General features: G+C 46.7%; 2 protein-coding genes across 2 annotated transcripts in view; both read right to left on the bottom strand.

The window, feature by feature from the left end:
- Nucleotides 1-11,948, bottom strand: part of HGFAC (HGF activator) — a 23,168-nt gene extending 11,220 nt beyond the window's left edge. Inside the window, exons 1-3 of the mRNA XM_029286568.1 lie at nt 11,696-11,948; nt 1,799-1,921; nt 956-1,087 (exon numbers count right to left, since the gene is read on the bottom strand). Coding sequence (XP_029142401.1) covers nt 956-1,087; nt 1,799-1,921; nt 11,696-11,948 — 508 coding nt within the window. The remainder of the gene's footprint in view (nt 1-955; nt 1,088-1,798; nt 1,922-11,695) is intronic.
- Nucleotides 11,949-20,399: 8,451 nt separating this feature from the next.
- Nucleotides 20,400-23,751, bottom strand: part of RGS12 (regulator of G protein signaling 12) — a 37,324-nt gene continuing 33,972 nt past the window's right edge. Inside the window, exon 15 of the mRNA XM_029286570.1 lies at nt 20,400-20,681. Coding sequence (XP_029142403.1) covers nt 20,499-20,681 — 183 coding nt within the window. The 3' untranslated portion in view covers nt 20,400-20,498. The remainder of the gene's footprint in view (nt 20,682-23,751) is intronic.

Below are 23,751 nucleotides of genomic sequence, written 5' to 3'. Positions count from 1 at the left end.
TGTTCAAAACTGCTGACTGAGCAAGATTAAACATTGCAAAGTTAAAAAAAAAAATCCTCATTTGGCAGTATTCTGGACTTCCCCTGAGAGATCAAGTTTAATTCCAATGTGGTTGAATTTCTTTCTTTCTTTCTTTCTTTCTTTCTTTCTTTCTTTCTTTCTTTCTTTCTTTCTTTCTTTCTTTCTTTCTTTCTTTCTTCTTTTCTTCCTTCCTTCCTTCCTTCCTTCCTTCCTTCCTTCTTTCCTTTCCTCCCTCCCTCCATCCATCCATCCTTTCTCCTTCCTTCTTTCTTTCCTTCCTTCCTTCCTTCCTCTTTCTCTCTCTCTCTCTCTCTCTCTCTCTCTCTCTCTCTCTCTCTCTCTCTCTCTCTTTCTTTCTTTCTTTCTGTTGCTGGCCAGTCATTTAACCCTTTTTATCTCAGCCCTCTTCTGCTTGACTCACTGCCTCCTGAAAGGATTATTCACCATAGAAGAGTTACTCACTCAGAAGATCAAGTAAGATGATTAAAGGCCTGGAGACTAAAACATAAGAAGAACAAAGGTTGCAGGATTTGGGAATGTCCAGTCTACAGAAAAGAAGGACTAGGGGGGACATGATAGCAGTCTTCCAGTATTTGAGGGGCTGCCATAAAGAAGAGGTGAGTCAACTTATTCTCCAAAGCACCTGAAACAATGGATGGAAACTAATCAAGGAGAGAAGCAACCTAGAACTAAGGAGAAACTTCCTGACAGTGAGGACAATTAACCAGTGGAACTCCTTGCCTCCAGAAGTTGTAGGTGCTCCATCACTAAGAAGAGACTGGACAGCCACTTGTCTGAAATGGTATGGGTGCTTCTGCTTGAGCAGGGGGCTGGACTAGAAGACCTCTGAGGTCCCAACCAGCTCTATTCTGATTGACTGATCCCTTTGCAATGCATCCAAAGGAGGGCTCTAATGAACATTTCTCCACAATACCTGTAAACATTTCCGGCTGGCAGTTGGTCGTGCTGTTAACACACGTGCACGCGTGTACTGTCCCTTCGTAGATTCTGGCCCAACGTTCTCCAGTTTCAAAGTATTCGTACAGAGTTTCATCAAAGCATTTTGCTGTAATGAAGGAAAGCATAGAAGCCCTTAGCCTGGACCACTGTTTCTGTCATCAGAGCTGTCAAATCAATCCTTCGGTCCTTCAACAAAATCCCCGGACTTCAGCCGTGCACCAGGTTTACTCTTGGTCACTTGTAAGAAATAAGAGCGTTGCTGAGCACATCCGAACGCAACAGGGGGGGAAAGAGCCCTTGTCTTCCAAGGGAGGACCAGCTGACCCATCTAGGACAGTTATGGGGAAGCTGCCTCAGTTTCCCTGATGCCAGGGCTGGTCAGGAGCCCTTCAGAACGGCTGGATAATGGTGGAGACAGAATGGGGTAAACGTCTGTGGCCAACCCGCCATGGAACAATTCACCACTGGACAATTTAACAATTCAACTGAATTATTTAAAATAAATAAAAGTTTATTTTAATTTTTGTCATTCATATTTCATTCTCTTTTTTTCATCCTTTCTTTCTATTAACTCTTGTCCAGCAGTTTAGTTGGCTGTGGCAAGTGGGCCGTGGTGAGTTGGCTGCGACGAATTGCCGTAGGCCCAGTGGAGAATCCCAGCTAACCAAATATCCATGAACGTCCATCTTCCACAGCATCCAATACAACTGAGGAAGCTTCCAGGATAGGAAGCGAAACGTTCTCAAAAAACAAAACAAAAAATCAGTCCAGTTTCCTTTTCAAAATAAAAAAAAACCACTTTTGATGCTCAGCTTACCAACTTCACACTGTTTCCCCGTGAATTCTGCAGGACAGACGCAGCGTTGAGGACACCGGTCGCATTCCCTGAAACATGTGCCCCCATTTCCACAAGGGTTACGTGTGCAGTCATTGGAAACATCTGCGGAGGAAAGCAGTCAAAGAGTAAATCAAGAAAAGCAACAGCGGATTGGTTCTGTGTATTAATGAACGGCACAAAAGAAAGGGGATTGTTATGTGCCACCAAGTCAGGATCGGACCTTTGAGGCCCGGTAGACAGACCTCCTCCAGGATGATTATTCACTGAATTGTCTTGGCTGTCTATTGGTCTCTTGACCATTTTCTTTTCAGCGGTGTGCTTGCCGTGACAATTCTAACTTGCTTCTTTCTTTTTTAAAATAATTTTTTACTGGAGAAGTTTGTTGACAATTAAAAACAGTACAAATTTTGAATTAAAGAAGAATAAAGAAAGGTAATAAGAAGGAGGAAAAGAAAAAGAAAAAGCAAGTGAAACTGAAAGCAAAAGCAAATGAAACCAAAAGCAAAACTGAAAGCAAAAGCAAAAGCAAGTGAAACCGAAACCAAAAGCAAAAGAGGCAAGGATAAGGGTGAGGGCGAGGGCAAAAGCAAAAGCTGTGAAAGTGAATGGAAGGGAGGGAAGAGGGAAGGAAAGTGAAAGCAAAAGTGAAAGGTGCAGGGGAAGAGGGAAGGAAAGTGAAAGGAAAGCGAAAGTGAAAGCACAGTCCAGGTTTTTCAATTTGCTGGTTTGCTGTGTCCTAAAGGAGAGGTTGGATTTTAGAGTCCTCTGCCAGAATGCACAAGCTAAAAAGAAAGGCTGAGTTTGCTTTTCTTACATATTAAAATATTTTTTGTACCTGGGTATGGATAGACTTCCTCCTCAGGTTCGGCTGTGGTCGTAATGCCCGCTTTTATTTCCCCCTATGAATAATAGCAATGTAAATTTATTTTGATGATGCAATTGGTCCAAGTAAATTGTGTGAGTAGTTGACTTTTTTTTTTAGTAAACGGATCCTCTCTCTCTCTCTCTCTCTCTCTCTCTCTCTCTCTCTCTCTCTCTCTCTCTCTTGCTCTCTCTGAAATTGAGAAGGGTCGGCAAAATACAGGTAGTCCTCGACTTAATGGCCACAATGGTTAAGGGAGACATTTCTTAAGTGAGTTTTGTCCCAATTTATGACTTTCCCTTGCCACAGTTGTTGAATCGTTGCAGTTGATAAGTTTGTAACCCGGTTGGTAAGTGAACCTGTCTTCCCCATTGACTTTATTTGTGACAAAAGGGGATCGTATGACCATGGGACACAGTCCCGGGGTCATGTGATCCTCTTTTGCGACCTTCTGGCAAAACTCACTTAACAATTGTCTCATTTAACAACAGAAATTTGGGGTCATACGTCGAGGACTTCCTGCACAAAGGGTTGAAATAAGGCATTTCAGTGAAGGCAATAGCACCAGTACTTAAGACTTATATACCGCTTCATACTGCTTTACAGCCCTCTCTAAGCGGTTTACAGAGTCAGCCTGTTGCCCCCCAACAATCCGGGTCCTCATTTCTACTCTACTCTACTCTACTCTACTCTACTCTACTCTACTCTACTCTACTCTACTCTACTCTACTCTACTCTACTCTACTCTACTCTACTCTATTCTATTCTAATATGATTCTGTTCTATTATGATTCTGTTCTATTATGATTATTCTATTCTGTTCTGTTCTATTCTTTCTATTCTATTCTGATTCTCTTCTATTCTATTCTGATTCTGATTCTGTTCTGATTCTATTCTATTATGATTTTGTTCTAATATGATTCTATTATGATTCTATTCTATTATGATTCTGTTCTGATTCTGATTCTGTTCTGTTCCGTTCTATTCTATTCTATTCTATTCTATTCTATTCCCTATTCTATTCTATTCTATTCTATTCTATTCCCTATTCTATTCTATGCCATTCCATTCCATTCCATTCCATTCCATTCTGTTCTATTCTATTCTATTCTATTCTATTCTATTCTCATCATATTCTATTCTATTCTATTCCCTATTCTATTCCCTATTCTATTCTATTCTATTCTATTCCCTATTCTATTCCCTATTCTATTCTATTCTATTCTATTCTATTCCCTATTCTATTCTATTCTATTCTATTCTATTCTATTCCCTATTCTATTCCCTATTCTATTCTATTCTATTCTATTCTATTCTATTCTATTCCCTATTCTATTCCCTATTCTATTCTATTCTATTCTACAATCTGTTCTATTCTAGACCAGCTTCATAAACACAAGCTACCTGCTTCATCCAATCCTTCCTAACGTGCAAAGGGCTATGTACCACACGCCCCATTTCCAGTTATAATACAGGTAGTCCTCCAGTTATGACCACAATGGAATTCAAAATTTCTATTGCTAAGTGAGACGTGTGCTAAGTGAGTTTTGCCCCCCGTTTTACAGCTTTTCTTGCCACAGTTGTTGAGTCAATCTCAGCAGAGGTTAAGCGAGTAACACGGTCGTTAAACGAACCTGGCTTCCCCCCCCTTGACTTTGCTTGTCAGGTCACAAAAGGGGATCCCGTATTCCTGGGACACGGCAACCATCATAAATAGGAGTCAGTTGCCAAGCATCTGAATTTTGATCACGTGTCCACGGGGATGGCACAAGACTTAAGTGTGAAAAGCAGTCATAAGTCACTTTTTCCAGTGCCGTTGTAACTTCGAACGGTCACTAAACGGACTGTTGTAAGTCGAGGACTTTCTCTATCTGCTCCTGTTAGAAAGATCTGGGTCTCTGTAAAAAGGACAAGCTTTTAGCCACGGGGACCGTTTCTTGGGACCCGTCTTTCTGTTCCCGATATCTTCATTAAGTCTCTCTCTTTCCTGACTCCAGATTCAGCCCATGTTTTTAGGAAAACGTTCAAAGCAAGCAGAGATACACACACTTACCGTCCTGGTAGTAGCATTCCTCAGCCCTGAAACCAGAGCAACTGTCATGGCAAAAATGTAGATGTTCATCTGGTTCTCTTTCACTAATTTCCTAACAGTACAAAACTTAACTTGTGGTTTTCCCCGGAGTGGCTTTTCTCTCAGGGCGGAAGGATCAAGCGGGAACGCAAAGCGACATTGGGACGCATGCAAATCCGCTTCATTTGAGGGCAAGTTTAACTTCTGCGGGATTTTTTTCTTTTTTTTTTTTACTTCAACTACTAGGGTGAATGATTAACCGGCTGACGGACTGATGGTTGGAGGGAAAATGGAAGCCAAAGGCAGATGGCAGGGAATCTGGATCGATTCCACATTTGGGATGATCAATATTTGCAGAACGCTTCCGTTCCCAGCGCCATTTGAGAACGAACCATCACACCAGCTTCTGTGTGGAGACAATTCCCTAACTGGGAAGGAAGGAAGGAAAGAAGGAAGGAAGGAAAAGGAAGAAAAATGACACAGAAGTTAGGAAGGGAAGAAGGGGGGAAGGAAGGAAGGAAAAGGAACAAAAGAAAAATGACACAGTAGTTAGGAAGGAAAGAAGGAAGGAAAAAAGGAAAAAAGGAAGGGAAGAAAGAAGGGAAGAAGGAAGGAAAAGGAAGAAAAGAAGAAAAATGACACAATAGTTAGGAAGGAAAGAAGGAAGGAAAAAAGGAAAAAAGGAAGGGAAGAAAGAAGGGAAGAAGGAAGGGAAAGGAACAAAAAAAGAAAAATGACGAAGTTAGGAAGGGAAGAAGGAAAGAAGGAAGAAAGGGAGGGAGGGAGGAAAAAAGGAAGGAAAAAGGGAAAGGAAAGGGAAGAAGGAAGGAAAGAAGGAAGCAAGGAAGAAGGGAGGGAGGGAGGAAGGGAGGAAAAAAGAAAGGAAGGAAAGAAAGAAAAATGACAGTAGTTAGGAAGGAAAGAAGGAAGGAAGGAAGGAAGGAAGGAAGGAAAGAAAGAAAGAAGGAAGCAAGGAAGGAAGGAAGGAAGGAAAAGGAACGAAAGAAGAAAAATGACACAGACGTTAGGAAGGAAAGAAGCAAAAAAGGAAGGAAGGAAAAAAGGAAGGAAGGAAAGAAAGAAAAGAAGGAAGGAAAATGACATGGAAGGAAGGAAGCCAAGCTTGCTCTTTAGAGCCCTGGACTGTTACACAAGGATGATGATTTGCAATTATTTTTTTTACAGGAATCTACTAGTCCTCATGACTGGCATCACCACAAACAGAAGCGACACATAAAAAGTTACAATCCTTGATGGCTGTTGCAGGGACAGGGATGGGCCTGAACCTCTCCCACTTCAAAGTACCCACTGATTTGGGGGCATCTGGGCTGCAAATTCATCTTTCCCTCAACTCTTTTGATCCGAGCCGTTTTTTCATCCTCGCTGCAAAGGAAACCGACAGACACCGAATCCCCAGAGGAGACAGAAACGGTTGCTGAGGCCGCACAGCGGAGTCCTCGGTTCTCCGAACGTGGTCGGGCTCCGGCAGACGACCCAACCTCCCCCGGCGGGAAGCCATTAAGTGAATCACTGCACTTGTTCAATTAGTAACGCCGTTGTTAAGCGAAACCGGCTTCCCCCATTGACTTTGCTTGTCGGAAGGGGATCTCGCGTGACCCCCCCCGGGGACGCTGCAAACGCGTCATAAATACGAATCAGTCGCCAAGCGTCTGAATTTTGATCGCCTGACCAGGGGGACGCTGCAACGGTTATTAAGTGTGAAAAAGTAAGTCGCATTTCTCAGTGCCGCTATTTAAACTTCAAATGGTCGCTAAACGAACGGTGGTAAGTTGATGGGTTACCTGTATTCCTTTCACTACATATGGAGTCGAGGATCTTTCTGGACCAGTGGTTCTCAACCTTTTTAATGCCGTGACCCCAACCGGTCGTAAGTCGAGGACTAAACCAGTTGTAAGTCGAGGACTAAACCGGTCGTAAGTCGAGGACTACCCAACCGGTCGTAAGTCGAGGACTTTCCCTCCCCGGGAGCGCCGCGCATGCGTGGTTCCGCCCCCTGCGCCGGCCGAGGCGTAGCTGGCAAGCGGCAGAGACGGAGCAGGCCGACCACCAGCTGGCCCAGCCCAAGGGAGGTAAGGCACCCGCCGGAAAAGGGGGAAAAAAATGGCGGACAAAAAAAATGGCGGACAAAAAAATGGCGGACAGCCTTGCTTGGCGACCCCCGTGAAATGGTCAATCGACCCCAAATGGGGTCCTGACCCACAGGTTGAGAACCACTGTTCTGGACTAAAGGACCAAGTCGGGGCGGATCTGACAGCCTCTCTCCTCCAGATCAGCCACGAGAAGGGATCTCCAGAGATGGGTGGGGGGGATCCTCGCATCCGCCAGAGAAACCTGAGCAGGAAAATCCATCCTGAAGAGCCAAATTCGGCAGGCATCTTGCGATGCCCTAAGCCTGGCAGGGCTCAGGAAACGGAGCTACGGATGAAAGGACTCACTTTTAGGGCTGTTTTTATTATTATTATTTTTGGGGGGGATAGAAAATAATTCCTCCAATTTGACCCTAATTGCAAACAACAAAGCTGTCAAAATATAGGGCATCAGATCCTGGTAATCATGGATACGACGGCGGCTGCGTTGGAATTGAACTGAAGGCGTGCAGGATTTGGGGAAAAACGAGATTTGGGCAGTATCCAAATCACGGTTAAATGAATGCTTCCCCTTTTCCTTGGCTTCTGAAGAATGACACCCTGAGATAAGGTGGTTTTTCATCTCCCGGGATCCCCGTGGAGTAATGCAGCCCCAAGACGCGGCGTAATTTTAAAAGGTAGTTTACTCTTAAATTAAACCATGATTTACACACAACTGACAAATTAAACCAAAACGCTCAAGAACGATATGTAGCCTCTTCTTCCTACTGAATTTCAGAATTCGAACTCCACTCCGGGGGAGTGGCGTGGCCCAGCACATGATGCCAGAAGCTTCCGCTTTGCTGTGAATGTGACTAGCGTGAGTGGCTGTGAATGATCTCCCAGCCCTCCCATTAAGCATAGTGGAGGGATATAATTAGGACCCAAGCCCATCTTGATCACAGTTCCTCCTAACTGTGAGGTTACTGGTGTATTCAGAACAGAATGATAAAGTTGGAAGGGACCCTGGAGGTCTTCTAGTCCAACCCCCTGCTCAGGCAGGAGATCCCATACCATTCCAGACCAATGGCAGTCCAGTCTCTTCTTGAAAGCCTCCAGTGATGGGGCACCCACAACTTCTGGAAGCAAGCAGTTCCACTGGTTAATTGTTCTCCCCGTCAGGAAATTCCGCCTTAATTCTAGGTTGGCTCTCTCTTTTAACAAGCTTCTGTCCGTTGCTTCTTCTCCTGCCTTCAGGTGCTTTGGAGAAAAGGTTGACCCCCCCTCTTCTCTGTCCCAGCCCCTCAAATATTGGGGGGCTGCTATCAGACCGCTGGGCGGGAGGGGAAGGGAGCCTCTGCTCTCCCCCCCACCCATCAAACCAGGCACTCACTTTTTCCCCAAAAAACAAATTGATTTCCCCAACGATCGTAGTGTTGTCATCCGGCTGTTCCTTGGGGTAGAAATGGAATGGGGCCAATTGCCACGGCCAACTCGCTACGGCCGATTTGTCGTGACCAAGTCACGATAAACGGAAGGGGGACAACTCGCTGTAGACAACTTGCCAAGCCAACTTGCCGCGGGATAATTCAACAATTCAATTTAATTATTTAATTTAAAATAATAATAATAATAATAATTTGAATTTTTGTCCTTCCAATTTCATTTTGCCCTTCCTGTGGCATCCTTTCTACAAGGATTCTATTCCCTCGTTTCTTCGATAGTCGTGGGAAGTCTTGTCCCATGGTGAGTTGTCCGTGGCAAGTTGGCACCAGTGAGCTGGTCACGGCGAGCTGGCCGTGGTGAGTTGTCGTAGGCCCAGGGAGAAACGCTCAGACACACACTTGGCCTTTTTCTGACCGGGTACAAGCCACGTTGAAACTGGGAAACGACTGATCTCAAGTGGAACAGGATTCAAACGGGACGATGCCGTCCGGCCTAAAATGAAACAGGGGACAGAAGATGCCTTCAAAAAAAAACAACTGAGAGATTATGTCCTCCTGATCACCACAAGTTTGAGCAGATGTGACAACCAGGAGCGCCTTGCGCTGGTGCAGTTCTTGTTCATTTTGACCCACGTCCGCGGCCGACAAACGTCACATATAATTCATAAACGTTCAGGGGAAAGGGCTAGAAAAATACACCGATGTTCTTTCAGGCAGGGTGTTCCATTAGAATATATATATATATTTTTTAAAAAAAGGAAAAAATCTGAGGCAGCAGTGGGAATCTTCACACTGGTAAGAAAAGGCCTAATTTCTGAGGGGGTTGCTACGATAAACCCGGGATTGGAATATCACGGGAATACTCAGTGTGGACTAGGGTGAGTTTCGAGACATCAGTTTGGGCTGAGGTTGCTTCTGCTCAACAAGGTGGATATTGCGAGGATGGCCCAAAGGTGCTTTTTTTCAGGAGGCAACTGGACTTTCTTGTTTCTCTTTGAAGACATTTCGCTTCTCATCCCAGAAGCTTCTTCAGCTCTGACTGGATGGTGGGGAATGGAAGGATTTATACTCCTTATAGACAGCTGGTCATTTGCATCCTTTAGGGAGTCGTTGAGGCCACTTGGAGGTTTGTCTGTGACCTCAGTGGTGCTTTTTCAACTGGACTTTCTTGCTTTTCTTTGAAGACCTTTCGCTTCTCATCCCAGAAGCTTCTTCAGCTCTGACTGGATGATGGAGGAACGGGAGGATTTATACTCCTTATAGACAGCTGGCCATTTGCATCCTTTTAGGGAGTCGTTGAGGCTTACCTGTGTCCTCAGGGTCACCTGAATGGTGCAAATGGGTGTGGAGCCTTCTTGGCTGCAGGATATTTTTTCTGCCCTGGGTCCCTTCACGGTTGAAGATGGGCGCAGGCGGTTGGGGATGGGTCCGTGTTGTCTGCATCTCAAACTGAAGTGCAAATGGCTCCTGTAGTCTGTAGCAATGTCTTCTGGAAATCCGTTCATACAGTGAAGGGACTTAGGGCCAGTGGTGGGATTCAAATAGGGGAACAACCGGTTCTCTGTGTGGATGCCGCTTCCGGAAGTCCATTCTGGGCCTGGGCCACAAAAAATTAGCTACCGGTTCTGCCGAAGTGGTGCAAACCAGCTGAATCCCACCACTGCACAGGGCAGAAAAAATCCTGCAGCCAAGAAGGCTCCATACCCATTTGCACCACTCAGGGGACCCTGAGGATGCAGAGAAACCTCCAAGTGGCCTCAATGACCCTCTAAAAGAAGGCAAAAGACCAGCTGTCTGCAAGGAGTATAAATCCTTCCCTTCCCCACCATCCAGTCAGAGCTGAAGAAGCTTCTGGGATGAGAAGCGAAATGTCTTCAAAGAAAAACAAGAAAGTCCAGTTGCCTCCTGAAAAAAAGCACCTTCAGGACCATCGTGACCTGGAGGACGGAGAATCTTTGTAGACATTGCAAGGATGGGTGGAAACGCTTCCTTCACATCCTCTGCAGAGAAGAGTGGAAGCGATGTGGGTCGAAGAGTGTGTCTACCGTTGGTGACCCTACAATGGGGACGAGAAGTTGTGATAAGGTTTGCGATGAGCGCGTCTTTCCCGTGTTCTCACACGGGTGTCACAAGATTCCCTTCTGCCCAGTGATGACGGTTCGGCCCGGAGTGTTCACTGCACGAACGCCGCAGCTCGCCCAATCTCCCGGCGTTGTGTCTCCAGACTTTCAAACAAAAGTCGCCTTAGAAGGACTCTCGTTCTCCTTATTTTTCTCGCTCCCGGCAGCGGGGACTGTGGGAAGGCGGGGCGTCCTATCAGTTCTTGCTGGCCTCTTCGGCTGACCAGCCCTGGGGACATCGCTCTCCGGCTCAGAACAAGGCCACTCCGGGCCATGCGATGCTGTAACACTGTCCACATCTATGACGCAACGGATCGGGAGTTCGGGTCTACCAGTTTCCTTTCCGACCCCAGCGGGGTTAAAGTCACAACAAGAGTTTGGGGAGGTTGGTGCGTAAAGGCTTCCGTCGCTTCCTCGGACGTGGCTTCTCGGCCTATGGAGGACGCCTAGAACACAGGAGGGAAAAGGAAAGGGAGAGGATGAGAGCGCTCCACATTCGGACCACGCTAGCGCACGATCCCTTGTCTTAAGTTGTGACACTATTTCGTTTGCCCTGTTTCCTTAGAGTTATCTTTTATACTTTTATTGGTGTGCACAGAGTTGCTATAAGCAACCTCTGCGAAAGGCAGCAGGTCGGGAAAATTATCGCGCTTAACCTGCTTAACGACCGTTCAGAATTACAACGGCACTGGAAAAAAGTGAGTTATCACCGTTTTTCACACTTACGACCGTTGCAGCTTCCCCAGGGTCACGTGATCAAGATTCAGAAGATTGGCAACCGGTTCATATTTATGACGGTCGCAATGTCCCGGGGGGTGTGTGTACTAAAACATATAAGGAACGGTTGCTGGAACTGGGTATGTCTAGTCTAGTGAAGAGGAGGACCAGGGGTGACATGACAGCAGTGATCTAGTATTTGAGGGGCTGCCCCAAAGAAGAGGGAGTCAAGCTATTCTCCAAAGCCGCTCAAGGCAGGTCAAGAAGCAACAGATGGAAACTAACTAAGGAGAGAAGCAACCTAGAACTAAGGAGAAACTTCCTGATGGTGAGAACAGCTAAACAGTGGAACAACTTGTGAATCCTCCCAACACTGAAAGTTTTTAAAGAAGAGACTGGACAACCATTTGTCTGAAATGGTACGGGGTTTCCTGCCTAAGCAGGGGGTTGGACTAGAAGACCTCCAAGGTCCCTTCCAACTCTGTTGTTCTGTTATTCTGTAAGCAGATATAACAAGCTCACAACAAAAGCATTACAGGGAATGATTTCCAAGACACTCAACATCTGGGAATACCTGGCCTGAATTTCTCACAGGTGGTTTTTGCCTCGGTGGGACTGACCCTCTTGGAGGGGATCAACCTGCTGTTGGGGCTGCCAATGTCCCCCTCGGCCACCAGGGTCAGGTCTGCCAGGACCACGTTCTCCTCCTCCACCGTCTCCACCTCTTCTTTCCGCCTCGGGCTGCCCTGCAAAAGCAGATTCGGAGGGCGAGGAGCAGTCCCAGCGGTGGTGCCATCGCCGGTCGCCTGGCTGAGGGCCACGGGCATCCTCAGAGTCTTCTCCGGACCTCGTTGTCCGTCCGCCGGGTCGCTTGGGTGTGGCGGGCAGCTGCTGTCCTCGCTGCGTTTCTCCTGGCTGTCGGGATGGGGCGTTCTTGAGCCTGTCGCTTCCTTGGGGGCAGGTGTGGAAACGCCCACCTGGCAGGAGGGCAGATGCAGGAAGTCGGGCAAAACCAGATCTTCTTTTCTCAGCAACCCTCGCTGGTCATCCGCTCGGTTACTCTGGACTTTGGAGATGAGTTCGAAAAACTCTAATGCAAGAAACCCAGAAGAGTTGAGAGTCAGCATTGCAAGATCCCGCCACCACCCAGCCGCTGTTTTTCATTCAGCGCTTTGCTACTCTATTTCTCCGTCCTCCGGAAGGGTTTTGTTCTGTCCCCGTCCGACCCACACACCCAAACAGCCAGCTGAGGATTTAAAGACTTCTCCAGACACCACTGCACAGATAAGAAACTTGGCAGCAGCTCCGTAGCTGCCTGCCAAGACCTTATTACTCCAAACACACAGAAACAAAAACAATACACACAGTTTAAAGCCACAGCAAACTACTTCGCCAGAGATTCAGCTTTTGTCCGTCACAGAGGTCCAAATGGCCACCACCACCCTTTTATAGCCTGTGGGGTGTGTGGTCCAGTGACTCAGCTTAATCTCTGGCACGTCTCCTTTTCTGCTGCGCACACTTGTCGCTCCTATGCTGGCGTGGATCCAGCCACAACTTCTCTTCCTCATTATCCGACACACCTGGCTCCTGGCCAGTCTCAGAACCACCCGGCTCCTGGTCAATCTCTTCTCCGTCGGGAGACACCTGAGGCATTGCCAAAAAGGAGGGTCCTGGAGAGGGAGGCCTGGCCATCTCCTCTCCTTCATGTTCGGAGCCTTCTTCCTCCGATAAGAGGGGCTCACAAGACAAAGCCACAACAGGTTTATTAAAAAAAAAAACTGGCAAAAAAAAGCAGCACCAGGGCTCCAAATGTTTGGTGAGAATTTGGAGCTGAAGCTTGTGATTTCATAAATTTCATATATATCAAGACTCTTTGAGTAAACTTTAATGAGGGGGAGATGCTTGGTAGAATTCCCCTGTAATAAAATAAGTAGAAATGAATACAACTGTAACTAAATAAATCATATACTTTTCGGAACATCTTTAAACCTGCGTGCGTGACTCGGTTATACTTTCGTGCACCTGTTTTTCAGGTGGCTGCATTTCCCACTGGGAAAAAAAGGTTTCATTCATTCCAACAAATTATAGAAAATCGAATTAACAACTTAGGCCAAATATCATGCCGCTAAATAAAATACGCAACTGAACAAAAGCAAAAGGATTTATGGAATTAGAGCTGAATTATGACGGGAAACCCTCTTACAGCTGCATAAATTTAGCAATTTGATCATTGCAAATCCCAACTTGATTTTAACAAACCAAGTTCAACTGCCTTTTTTTGTAAACACTGGTTTTGAAAAAATGCTACCCATTTAACAGCACGTAAAAGCAACGGGACTTGATTAGTGCTACATGACAAACTTTTATATTTAAACACAATAGACTCCCATATAAAGATTAAAAAGAGTCTAGGGAGATAATTTAGGGTTAGAACTTGATTAATTATCCAGTGACTCTTGTGACACAGAATTCTTTTTCAATCAACAGCATTTTAAATAGCCATGAAGAATTATTCCTGAAGATCATCCACAAGTGATATTCTGTGCTAATATTCGGCTACATAAATATTGTAAACTTTCTACATTGTGTCTATGGAGATTCTCCGTCATCCAGGTCATAGTTATCCCAAAGGTGCTTTTTCAGGAGGCCACTGGACTTTCTTGTTTTTCTTTGAAGACGTTTCGCTTCTCGTCCAAGAAGCTTCTTCAGTTCTGACTGGATGGTGGAGGGAATGGAAGGATTTATACTCCTTGCAGACAGCTGGTCTTTTGCCTTTTTTTTAGGCAGTTGTTGAGGCCCCTGTGGAGGTTTATCTGTGTCCTCATTGTTACCTGAGTGGTGCAAATGGGTGTGGAGCCTTCTTGGAACTGCTGAAAGGATTTGTGTTGTAGATCACAGTCCTTTCAGCAGTTCCAAGAAGGCTCCACACCTATTTGCACCACTCAGGTGACCTTCAGGACACAGGCAAACCTCCATTCATCCTTCATTTTCCTTCCATCTTAGCTTGCATTAACTCAAGCCACTCCAGATTCTGGCAGCATCTGAAACACTTTGAAAAGAACAGCAAAGGACACTTGATCTGACCGCTTTCTCCAGTTTAATTAGCTGCAGTAAATTTAGGTGGATCTGTGTGTGTGTTTGTGTGTGTGGTGCATTTTATAAAATTTCTTTTTTTGTTGTTGTTTCCATTTTATTTTTAATTAAGCCACCACCCCAAAAGCCCTAGAAACGATTTGCTAACCTCACTTTTACAGAGGTCCTGCTGCTGTTGCTTGTTACTATTAAAAAAAAAAGGAAAGCCCCCTTGAGAAGGGCTGGCACAAGAAACAGGAAAAATATTTCGTTCTTTCATGAGTGGAAATGGGTGTAATGGGTGGTGTGTGTGTGTGTGTGTATTGTCAAGGTAATAATTTAACAGCTAACCAGCTTATGTAATGTAAAATATATGATGTAATGATGGGAATGACTCAGCAGGGTCTGTGTCCCTTGAAGAGCCTTCGTATAAAAGGGAAGGCTCTGCTGCTGTGTTCTCTCTCTTCTGTTTCTTGCTGTAACTGCTGTGTGTTGCTGCTGTATTAGCACGTATATGTATATTGTTCCTGGTGTATGATATTGTAGATAGTGTAATATAAGCCACCATTTAATATAGACCTCTGTTTATTGTGTTTACTCCTGGGTTATCTCAGCGCAATAAAACTGTGCATGCTCTGACATATATAAAATCATACCCGGGGTAAACTAGGGAAGCAGCAATTAAAGCTTTCTGCAAGCCTCAGACTGCACGGCTATCTCAAACGGAGCCCCCCGCCCCAAAAGGCCAAAGCAACAGATTTACAGGTGGTCCTCGACTTACGACAATGGAGCCCCCAATTTCTGTCACTGAGTTAGATTGGTTTTGCCCCATTTTATGACCTTTCCCGGTTGTTAAGCGAATCCCTGCAATTGTTAGGTTTATAGCTTATTTTGTTAACTGGCTTTCCCGTTGATGATGCTTGTCGGGAAATCGCAAAAAGGGGATCACAGGACCCCCGGGGACCCTTGCAACCATCATAAATGCGAGCCAGTTGCCGAGCGTCTGAATGACTACCGGGGGAGGCTGCAAGGATCATCAGTGCGAAAAAGGGTCCTAACTCACTTTTTCCAGCGCCGTTGTAACTTCGAACGGTCACTAAATGAACTGGTGTAAGTCAAGGACCACTTGCGTTCAGGAGCAATTGAACAAAATTTTGGCAGCAAACATGAGAAAGTGTCATGATTTTAGTTGCAGAGCACGATTCCTGCTTTCAACTCGCAAAGGGGTCACATCCGGTGTCCATCTCGGCTATTTGTCCAGAAAAAGGACCCCAGTAACTGTACTCCAATTGCCCACCAACCACAAATAAGAAAACTACACACTCTCTAGGCTCCAGGCTTTTCCTACTGCGCAAGCACCGGGTGTGTTTCCTTTCGCGGCTGTGATCAAAGCTCATTCAGCAAAGTGGCGGCTTCTTCAGGCCGGCATGCAACAGGGACAGCTCGACATGATCAACAAACAGGCCACGCTTTCTCGGCCACGTGCATCCTGGATGCAAACCAGCCCAAGGACAACCCACGAGGGCTCTGGGAGGAGAGCCGCAAAATCGAATCAAGAACAGGGATGTTAAATAGAGGTAGACCTCGGCTTACGACCACAATGGTGGCCAACGTTTAGGTGGCTAAGCAAAACAATTGTTAAGTGACCCTTGCCCTGCTTTACGACCTCTCTTGCCGAGGTTGTTAAGTGAATTGCTGAAGTTGTTAAGTTAGTACAGGGAGTGACCGAAAGAGCATCCAGACAGGCTAATTGAACAGTAGCTTGGTTCAGGATGCCCAGTCTATACAGGTAGTCCTCGACTTAATCGCAATTCAGCTCGAAATTTCTGTCGCTCAGTGAGACATTTGTTAAACGAGTTCTGCCCGTTTTACGATCTCACTTGCCACAGTTGTTAAGTTGTTAAGTTACTAACCCAGTTGTTAAGTGAATCTGGCCTCCCCCTTGATTTTGCTTGTCGGAAGGTCGCAAAAGGGGACACTGCGACTGCCATAAATATGAGTCAGTGGCCAAGCATCTGAATTTTGATCCCCTGACCATTTAGTGGTCACTAAATGAACTGTTGTAAGTCAAGGATGACCTATCATCGCATCCAGGATCGGTGGCAAAACAGCAACAACAGAAGTCCACAATTTAGACTAGAGTTTAACTGGCCTCAGTCTGGATCTGTGCAATAGATCCGCGTTGCCGTAAGCAGAGAGAAGCAGCCCAGGATAAGTCGTGAAACTCGAATTTTCCCTTTGCAAAGTATTGAAAAGGCGGGAAAAATACCTACCTGCCAAGCCGGCCGGCTGGCTGGCCAGCCAACGAGGGAGGGATCTTCTTCGGATATCTGGGACCAGCTGTCCAAAATTGCCTCTGATACAGATGTGGCATCAGGCTGGGACCTCAGACCTGCCTCTCTGATCCTAGTCCCTGTTTAGACAGGAGGCCAGCTGGCTTTGTGTCCAAGGTGGGACTAGAATCCCTGGTCTCCCAGTTTGTAGCTCGGCGCCTTCACCGCTAGACTAAACCGGCTCCCTGCGCAGCGAGGACAGTTTAGGCCAGTGGTTCTCAACCTTTTTAATGCCGCGACCCCAACCGGTCGTAAGTCGAGGACTAAACCGGTCGTAAGTCGAGGACTAAAGCAGTCGTAAGTCGAGGACTAAACCAGTCGTAAGTCGAGGACTACTCAACCGGTCGTAAGTCAAGGACTTTCCCTGCCCGTTGTTCCGTCCCCTGCGCCGGCCGAGGCGTAGCTGGCAAGCGGCAGAGACGGAGCAGGCCGACCACCAGCTGGCCCAGCCCAAGGGAGGTAAGGCACCCGCCGGAAAAGGGGGAAAAATGGCAGACAGCCTTGCTTGGCGACCCCCATGAAATGGTCGATCGACCCCAAATGGGGTCCCGACCCACAGGTTGAGAACCACTGGTTTAGGCTGAGGGCTGATGAGCTGGCGGGGGCGGCTAGTGCCGACTTGGGAGAAGACAAGTCAGAAGGAAGTCTGCTTTGACAGGAGTTCGTAATTCAGGCTAGCCACCAAAGGAGGATTTTCCTAACCATAGTAATAAAAAAAAAACCCTGTCCAGCAATGGAGTTGATTGCTTTGGACTCTCCTTCATTGGCTGGCCATCACTGAGGAAGCTGCTGGAACAGATTCCTGCCCCAGACAGGATCCTGGACTACGGGATCTCCAGGGTTCCCTTCAACCCTTGCGTTTGGGGATTCTATACAAGTGATGCTTCCCGGCACTTGATCTGTTCCATCTGTGGAACAACCTGCCTCCAGAAGTTGTGAATGCTCCAACACTGGAACTTTTTAAGAAGAGAGTGGACAACCATTTGTCTGAAATGGTATAGGGCAGGGGTGTCAAACTCACAATGTCATGTGACATCTGGCGACGTACCGGCAACGGGGTGTGCGCTGTTTCGCCATGACGCATCTGGCCTGCGGGCCGGCAGTTTGACACCCCTGGTATAGAGGAGTTAGACTAGAAGACCTCCAAGGTCCCTTCCAACTCTGTTATTGTATTGTATTGTAGGCCAGCAAAGTGTTGGGTACCCTCTCTTAATTTCCAGCCCCACCAATTGTTGATCAAGGAGAAGCTTGAAGAGGTGTCTCAGCTGAGCGACCTTTTCCCAACGGTTCTTCCCTCTGGGAAGGATGTAGGAAAGCTCCACCTACCTGCTGAAGGTGGTTTGGGAAGGTTAAGTGTAGGACAAGGAATTGGAAGATGTTCTCTACCATCTTTAGTACCTGGTTGACCAAAGTCATCATCTGGGCATCAGCCAAAGGTTAGCCAGGCGACAATTGAGAGCTTTGGGCAGTTCCCCTTTTATCCAAAGCAGCCATGGCTTTGCTTTTGGGGGGCACAGATGCCCTCGCCGCTAATGGGTGGAAGCTCCTCAAGCAGAGATCCTGTCTGGAACCCACCTGACAGAGAGAGCAATTAAGCAATGGAACAGCCTGCCTCCTGGAATGGAGGGTGTCCCATCACTGGAGGTCTCCCAAGAAAAGATTGGGCAGCAATTCATCCAGGATAGTATGAGGATTCTTGCCTTGGGTAGCAGGTTGGTTTAGAGGACCTCCAAGGTCCCCTCCTATAATCAAGAGTCTTCTGAAGCACAGAGTGAACAGGGACTAAATTGCACCAATTGAGTTTTCAAGAAGAGATTGGAAGGCCATTCGTCCAGGATGCTATGAGGACTCCTGACTTGGGCAGAGGTTGGACTAGAACAGACATGTCAAACTCGCGACGTCACGTGACGTATCGGGCCGGTTTTGCCATTGCTGGCAATGGGGTGGGTGCGGCTTCCGGATGATGCGTCCGGCCCGCGGGTCGGCAGTTTGACGCCCCTGGACTAGAAAGTCTGCAAGGTCCCTTCTAGCGCCAGGATTCTATGATTCTGAGGACGTGGCTCACTTTACGCTGTCGAGAGTTGTTACAATGCCACGGCAATGCCTACCCAAGTGCTCAAGCACCTTGTGTGGAAAGATACTAGTCTTTCTCTCTGTTGATTCACGCCTTGTAAGGGCCGCAAGCAACGCGGCAACGTCACCCCCCTTAATAACCGTCAAGTGTCCCATCGGACACGATTCTTCACACCAGCCTGGACTTGCTTCAGAGATGACACCATCATCCTTTTGGTCTTTGGTCCCCAGCCCCAAATTGCACCCAAAAGGACAGGCTGACCGAGCCACTCAGCCCCCACCCCATTCCAGGGGTGCCAGCTGGGTATCTCTGACCCCCCCCAGTCTGATCCTGACTCTTCCAAGGAGACAGCTGGTGCCAACATGGCTGTCTGTAGGGACGGGAACCTGCTTCAAATCCAGACACTAAGCAAGATCCTTTCGCGATCTCTCAGCCTGGTTTCTTCCAAGGTGGTTCGGTCATAGGAATGTTATGGGGGGAATGCTGGTTTGAAAATGGGGGTGTGAGGGTGTTTGTGTAGCAAAAGAGGCCTTCAAAAACAGGAAACCACGCAGCGAGCAAGACGTGCAAAAGGTTGGCCTATGAGTCATCATTAAAAGGCTTGTGGACATCAACACGCTCACCCAGTATTCCTGAGGGACCCTCCCCAATAAAGAACGTTAGATGGGGGGAAGGGGGATATTTGGGGGTGGGCAATGGAAGGCAATCAAGGAATCAGTTTGCCTAAATGGGAGGAGCTGAAAAGCAGGGCGGGAAGCGGGTCCCACTTTTCTTTTTAATCTAACCAATTCTAATTCGAATCAATTGAACAGAATAAAAAATATGCAAAAGGAAAGACACGGACGCGGGGCTACTGTTACGGCCACCTCGCCACGGGACAATTCAACAATTCGATGATTTAAAATAATTTAAAAATCATTTTAAGTTTTGCCCCTCCTTTGGCACCTTTTCCTTCACAGATTCGACGCCACCCTTTCTTCAATAATAGCGTTAACTCTTGCCCCGCGGTCGAGTTGGCTGCAGTGAGTTGGCCACGGTGAATTGGCAATGGCGAGTTGTCCTAGACCAGGGGTCTTCAAACTTGGCCCTTTGATGACTTGTGGACTTCAACTCCCAGAATTCCTCAGCCAGCGTCCACAAGTCATCAAAGGGCCAAGCTTGAAGACCCCTGATCTAGGAGTATTCTAGACTGAGTAGAGCAGGATTCTTCAAACTTGGCCCTTTGATGACTTGTGGACTTCAACTCCGCGTGCCTGGCTGAGGAATTCTGGGAGTTGAAGTCCACCAGTCATCAAAGGGCCACATTTGAAGACCCCCCTAGTGTGGATCCAAGCCTGCCGTTTCATCAAAATGGCTGACTGAGGAATTCTGGGAGTTGAAGTCCACCAGTCATCAAAGGGCCAAGTTTGAAGACCCCCCTAGTGTGGATCCAAGCCTGCAGTTTCATCAAAATGGCTGACTGAGGAATTCTGGGAGTTGAAGTCCACAAGTCATCAAAGGGCCACGTTTGAAGACCCCTGTCCTAGACCCAAGTATGGTTGATAAGAAAAGCCATCATTAAGGGCTGCTTTCCAGAGAAGAGTTGGGGAACCTTGGAAAAATTGAGAATGACACCGGGGGGTACCCCGGGAGTGGATCACAGAAGTGCCCCCTCCTTCTCTTCTCCCCAACCCCAGCCAGCACAGGGCCGGTCTCACTTAGAGACGGAGGGAGTGAGCGCAAGAGCCACAGGGCCAGTCAAGGGCTGAGCTGGGAAGCCCTTCGCGTTCGTCCCAAACACTCTCACCAACACAGGAAGGTAACTTCGGAGTGGTTGAAGTTTATTGCACCGCCAATACACACGGCCGGAACGGATATGAATACACGCCACTTGGTCACCACGGTTGACAAGACACACGCTACTGCATATATTTAAAAAGTGACATACCCTCTGCTTCTTCCAAATTCAATGGCCGGTGTGTGTTTTTTTCGGTCTGAGCAAAGCGGTCTCCCCTTGGGGCCAGATGGGCTTCTCTGGAGCTCTTGCCAGGCTCTCCTTTTAATTTAAAAGAGTTGTGCTTTCCTACCGTTCTTCCTTCGCCCTGCAGGGGAAGCCAAAGGGAACACGAATTACACGGACAACAACAGCCACGAGGAGGAACAACAGCCAAACCTGTCTCCGGGGAGGGTCCACCAAGGACGACTTTTGGCCAGGACATTCTTGGATCTCCCACCTTTTCCAACCCCCCTCCCCGTGTTTTTGTGGCCCCTCTGCAAATACACACACACACCCTCCCCGCAGCCCAACGTGAAGATCTGGGAATACAGAGATCGGCAGGGTCTTCTTCCAACGTCAACTTTGTATAAAAAAAATTTCTATAAAATGTTTTATAGGTGGCACTTGTCACCAGCAAGATTAGCAAAAATGTTTAAAAAAATATGTCAGGTAGATGTTGGAAACGTAAACGTAACTTAGGCACGTATTATCATCTTTGGTGGACATGCGGTAGAGCAAAGGCTCAATTGGGAAAAGATACATGTTTTGGTTAGAAAAAAATGTTGGGGGAAACGTGTGGAATTTAAACCTGAACTTTTTCTACCAGGTATAATGCCAGAAAAGACTAATCATAAACAAAGTTTACGTTTGGCTTTACACGTCGTAACGGCAGCGAGAATAGTCTTCGCGCAATATTGGAAAAATGAAGCAGTACCACCGGAGGAAGAAGTAATTAAAAAAATAGTGGAATGCGCAGAGATGGACAGATTAACTATGAGACTGAAAGATAAAGAAGAAACAGAATACTACCCAAATCTGGGAGTTATTCTACAAATGGCTAGAGGAAAGAACCAAGGATTTGGAATTGATTATGTATTAGCGTTTTTGAATCCAGACAGCACGCTGGTTGAAAAATGAACACATGTATGTAAGAGAAAAACTAATAAAATCCTTATTAAAAAAAAAGAGAAGAAGATCTGATAATACAGAGATTGGCAGGGTCTTCTTCCTAAAAGCTCACAAAGACACTGAGACCCAGGTCAAAGGCAGGGCCAGCCCTCCATGCTTTAGCAGCGAAAACAGTGTCATATTTTGGCTCCTTCCGTGAGAAATTTTGGCACCCTCTTCTTTCTTTCTTTTTGTCCTTCAAGTTTTTGATCCTTAATGCTGACCTTTTTTTTTTTTAACCAGAACTTCCATATCTCCCAGCTGAGAGATTAACTTGGGACCTCAGAAGGTGACCTGGGAGAAAAGGGCTTTTATCAAACAGCTGGGCAGAAAATTTCCACCTTTCCAGCCGTGGCGTAGGAATGTCCCGCCGAAGACTTTAAGGGGAAAAGGTTTTTTTACTGCTATCACGGTTTACTTTGGAAGAAGATCAAGAAGCAAGGATGCCAAAAAAACAGGCGATGGACTTTGTCAGCTAACAGACTACTGGACTCTAGTCCTGGTCTCCAATAGCGTTTGGCTTTTTCTCCTTGGAAAGACTTTTTTTGCAGGAAGTAAAAATAATAATAATAATAATAATTCGTAAGACGAGTCATTACGGACACAGGCTTTTTGGTAGGCCAGGATTACCCGTGCTTTAGTTCTGTGCATCGAATCAAGGGTTAGATTGATGGCAGGGGGAAAAAAAAAAAAAAGGCCAACAGGTGATATAAGTGTTTTGGAGCAAAACCTGCAATTCTCTGGTGGAGCGAAGTATTTAAGGTTTTCCCCCTATCTTGACATTAAAACAAAAATGACAATTTGGTATCAACTGGCGGAGGCCTCTAGTAGCCGGGCTCAAATTTTTTTGGGGGTGGGTGGGGGATGTCTGCAGGAGAGGGGGGGCATCGCAGGCTGTCTTGTTGCCCTAACTTTGGCCAAGTCTAAACTTCCCAAAGGAGGGAAGCTCCTGTCCTCATTCTTTTTCCTCTTTTTATGCTGCCCATCAGGGATGTCAAGTCGCGTCTTCCACGCCGCCAGGCCTGGCTGATGAACCCGAACGGAGAGCAGGAAGAAATAAAAATTGTCGTAATCCCACAGTTTGATAGCAGCCTTCACCTACTACAATGCCTGATGCCGGGCAAAGCTGAGCTAATCACCCATGCTAAACTTATAATAATAATAATAATAATAATAATAATAATAATAATAATAATAATGATGATGATGATGATGATGATGATGATGATGATGATGATGATGATGATAAAGTTGGAAGGGACCTTGGAGGTCATCTAGTCCAACCCCCTGCTCAGGCAGGAGACCCTATACCGTTTCAGACAAATGGCTGTCCAGTCTCTTCTTAAAAACTTCCGGTGTTGGCGCATTCACTGCTTCTAGAGGCAGGTTGTTCCACTGGTTAATTGTTCTAAACTGTCAGGAAGTTTCTCCTTAGTTCTAGTTTGATTCTCTCCTTGATGAGTTTCCATCCATTGCTTCTTGTCCTGCCTTTAGGCGCTTCGGAGAATAGCTTGACTCCTTCTTCTTTGGGGCAGCCCCTGAGATACTGGAAGGCTGCTATCATGTCCCCCCTCGTCCTTCTCTTCGTTAAACTAGACCTACCCAATTCCAGCAGCCTTTCCTTGTATGCTTTAGCCTCCAGTCCCCTAATCATCTTTGTTGCTCTTCTCTGCACTCTTTCTAGAGTCTCAGCATCTTTTTTACATCCTGGTGACCAAAACTGGATGCAGTATTCCAAGTGTGGCCTTACCAAGGCATTGCAAAGTGGTATTAATACTTCACGTGATCTTGAGTCTATCCCTCTGTTAATGCAGCCTAGGACTGTGTTGGCTTTTTTGGCAGCTGCAGCACACAGCTGGCTCATATCTAAGTGATTGTCCTGAGCGTAATTCAGAGGCATCTTTTCAAGACTTTGACACACAGTGGGGCTCCTAAGCAATCACTGGGGGGGGGGTCCCTTTTCTGGACAAACAGCCGAGATGGACACAGGATTTGGCCCCCAGGCCAGCTGAGAGCAGGAATGGTGCTATACGATTAAAATCACGGCTGGCGATGACATTTTCTCCATGTTGGCTGCCAATATTTTGTTAAATATTAGCTTTAAGAAGAGACTGGACAGCCCTTTGTCTGAAACGGTCTAGGGTCTCCTGCCTGAGCAGGGGGTTGAGCTAGATGACCTCCAAGGCCCCTTCCATCTCTGCTAGTCTTGTATTCTGTAAGATGTTTTT

Source organism: Protobothrops mucrosquamatus, unplaced genomic scaffold (genome assembly GCF_001527695.2).
Source record: "Protobothrops mucrosquamatus isolate PMUCROS unplaced genomic scaffold, P.Mucros_1.0 scaffold4101, whole genome shotgun sequence".
NCBI classification, from domain to species: Eukaryota; Metazoa; Chordata; class Lepidosauria; order Squamata; family Viperidae; genus Protobothrops; species Protobothrops mucrosquamatus.
The sequence above is the reverse complement of the archived record's forward strand: the minus strand, read 5'-3'. Positions and strand labels throughout refer to the sequence as shown.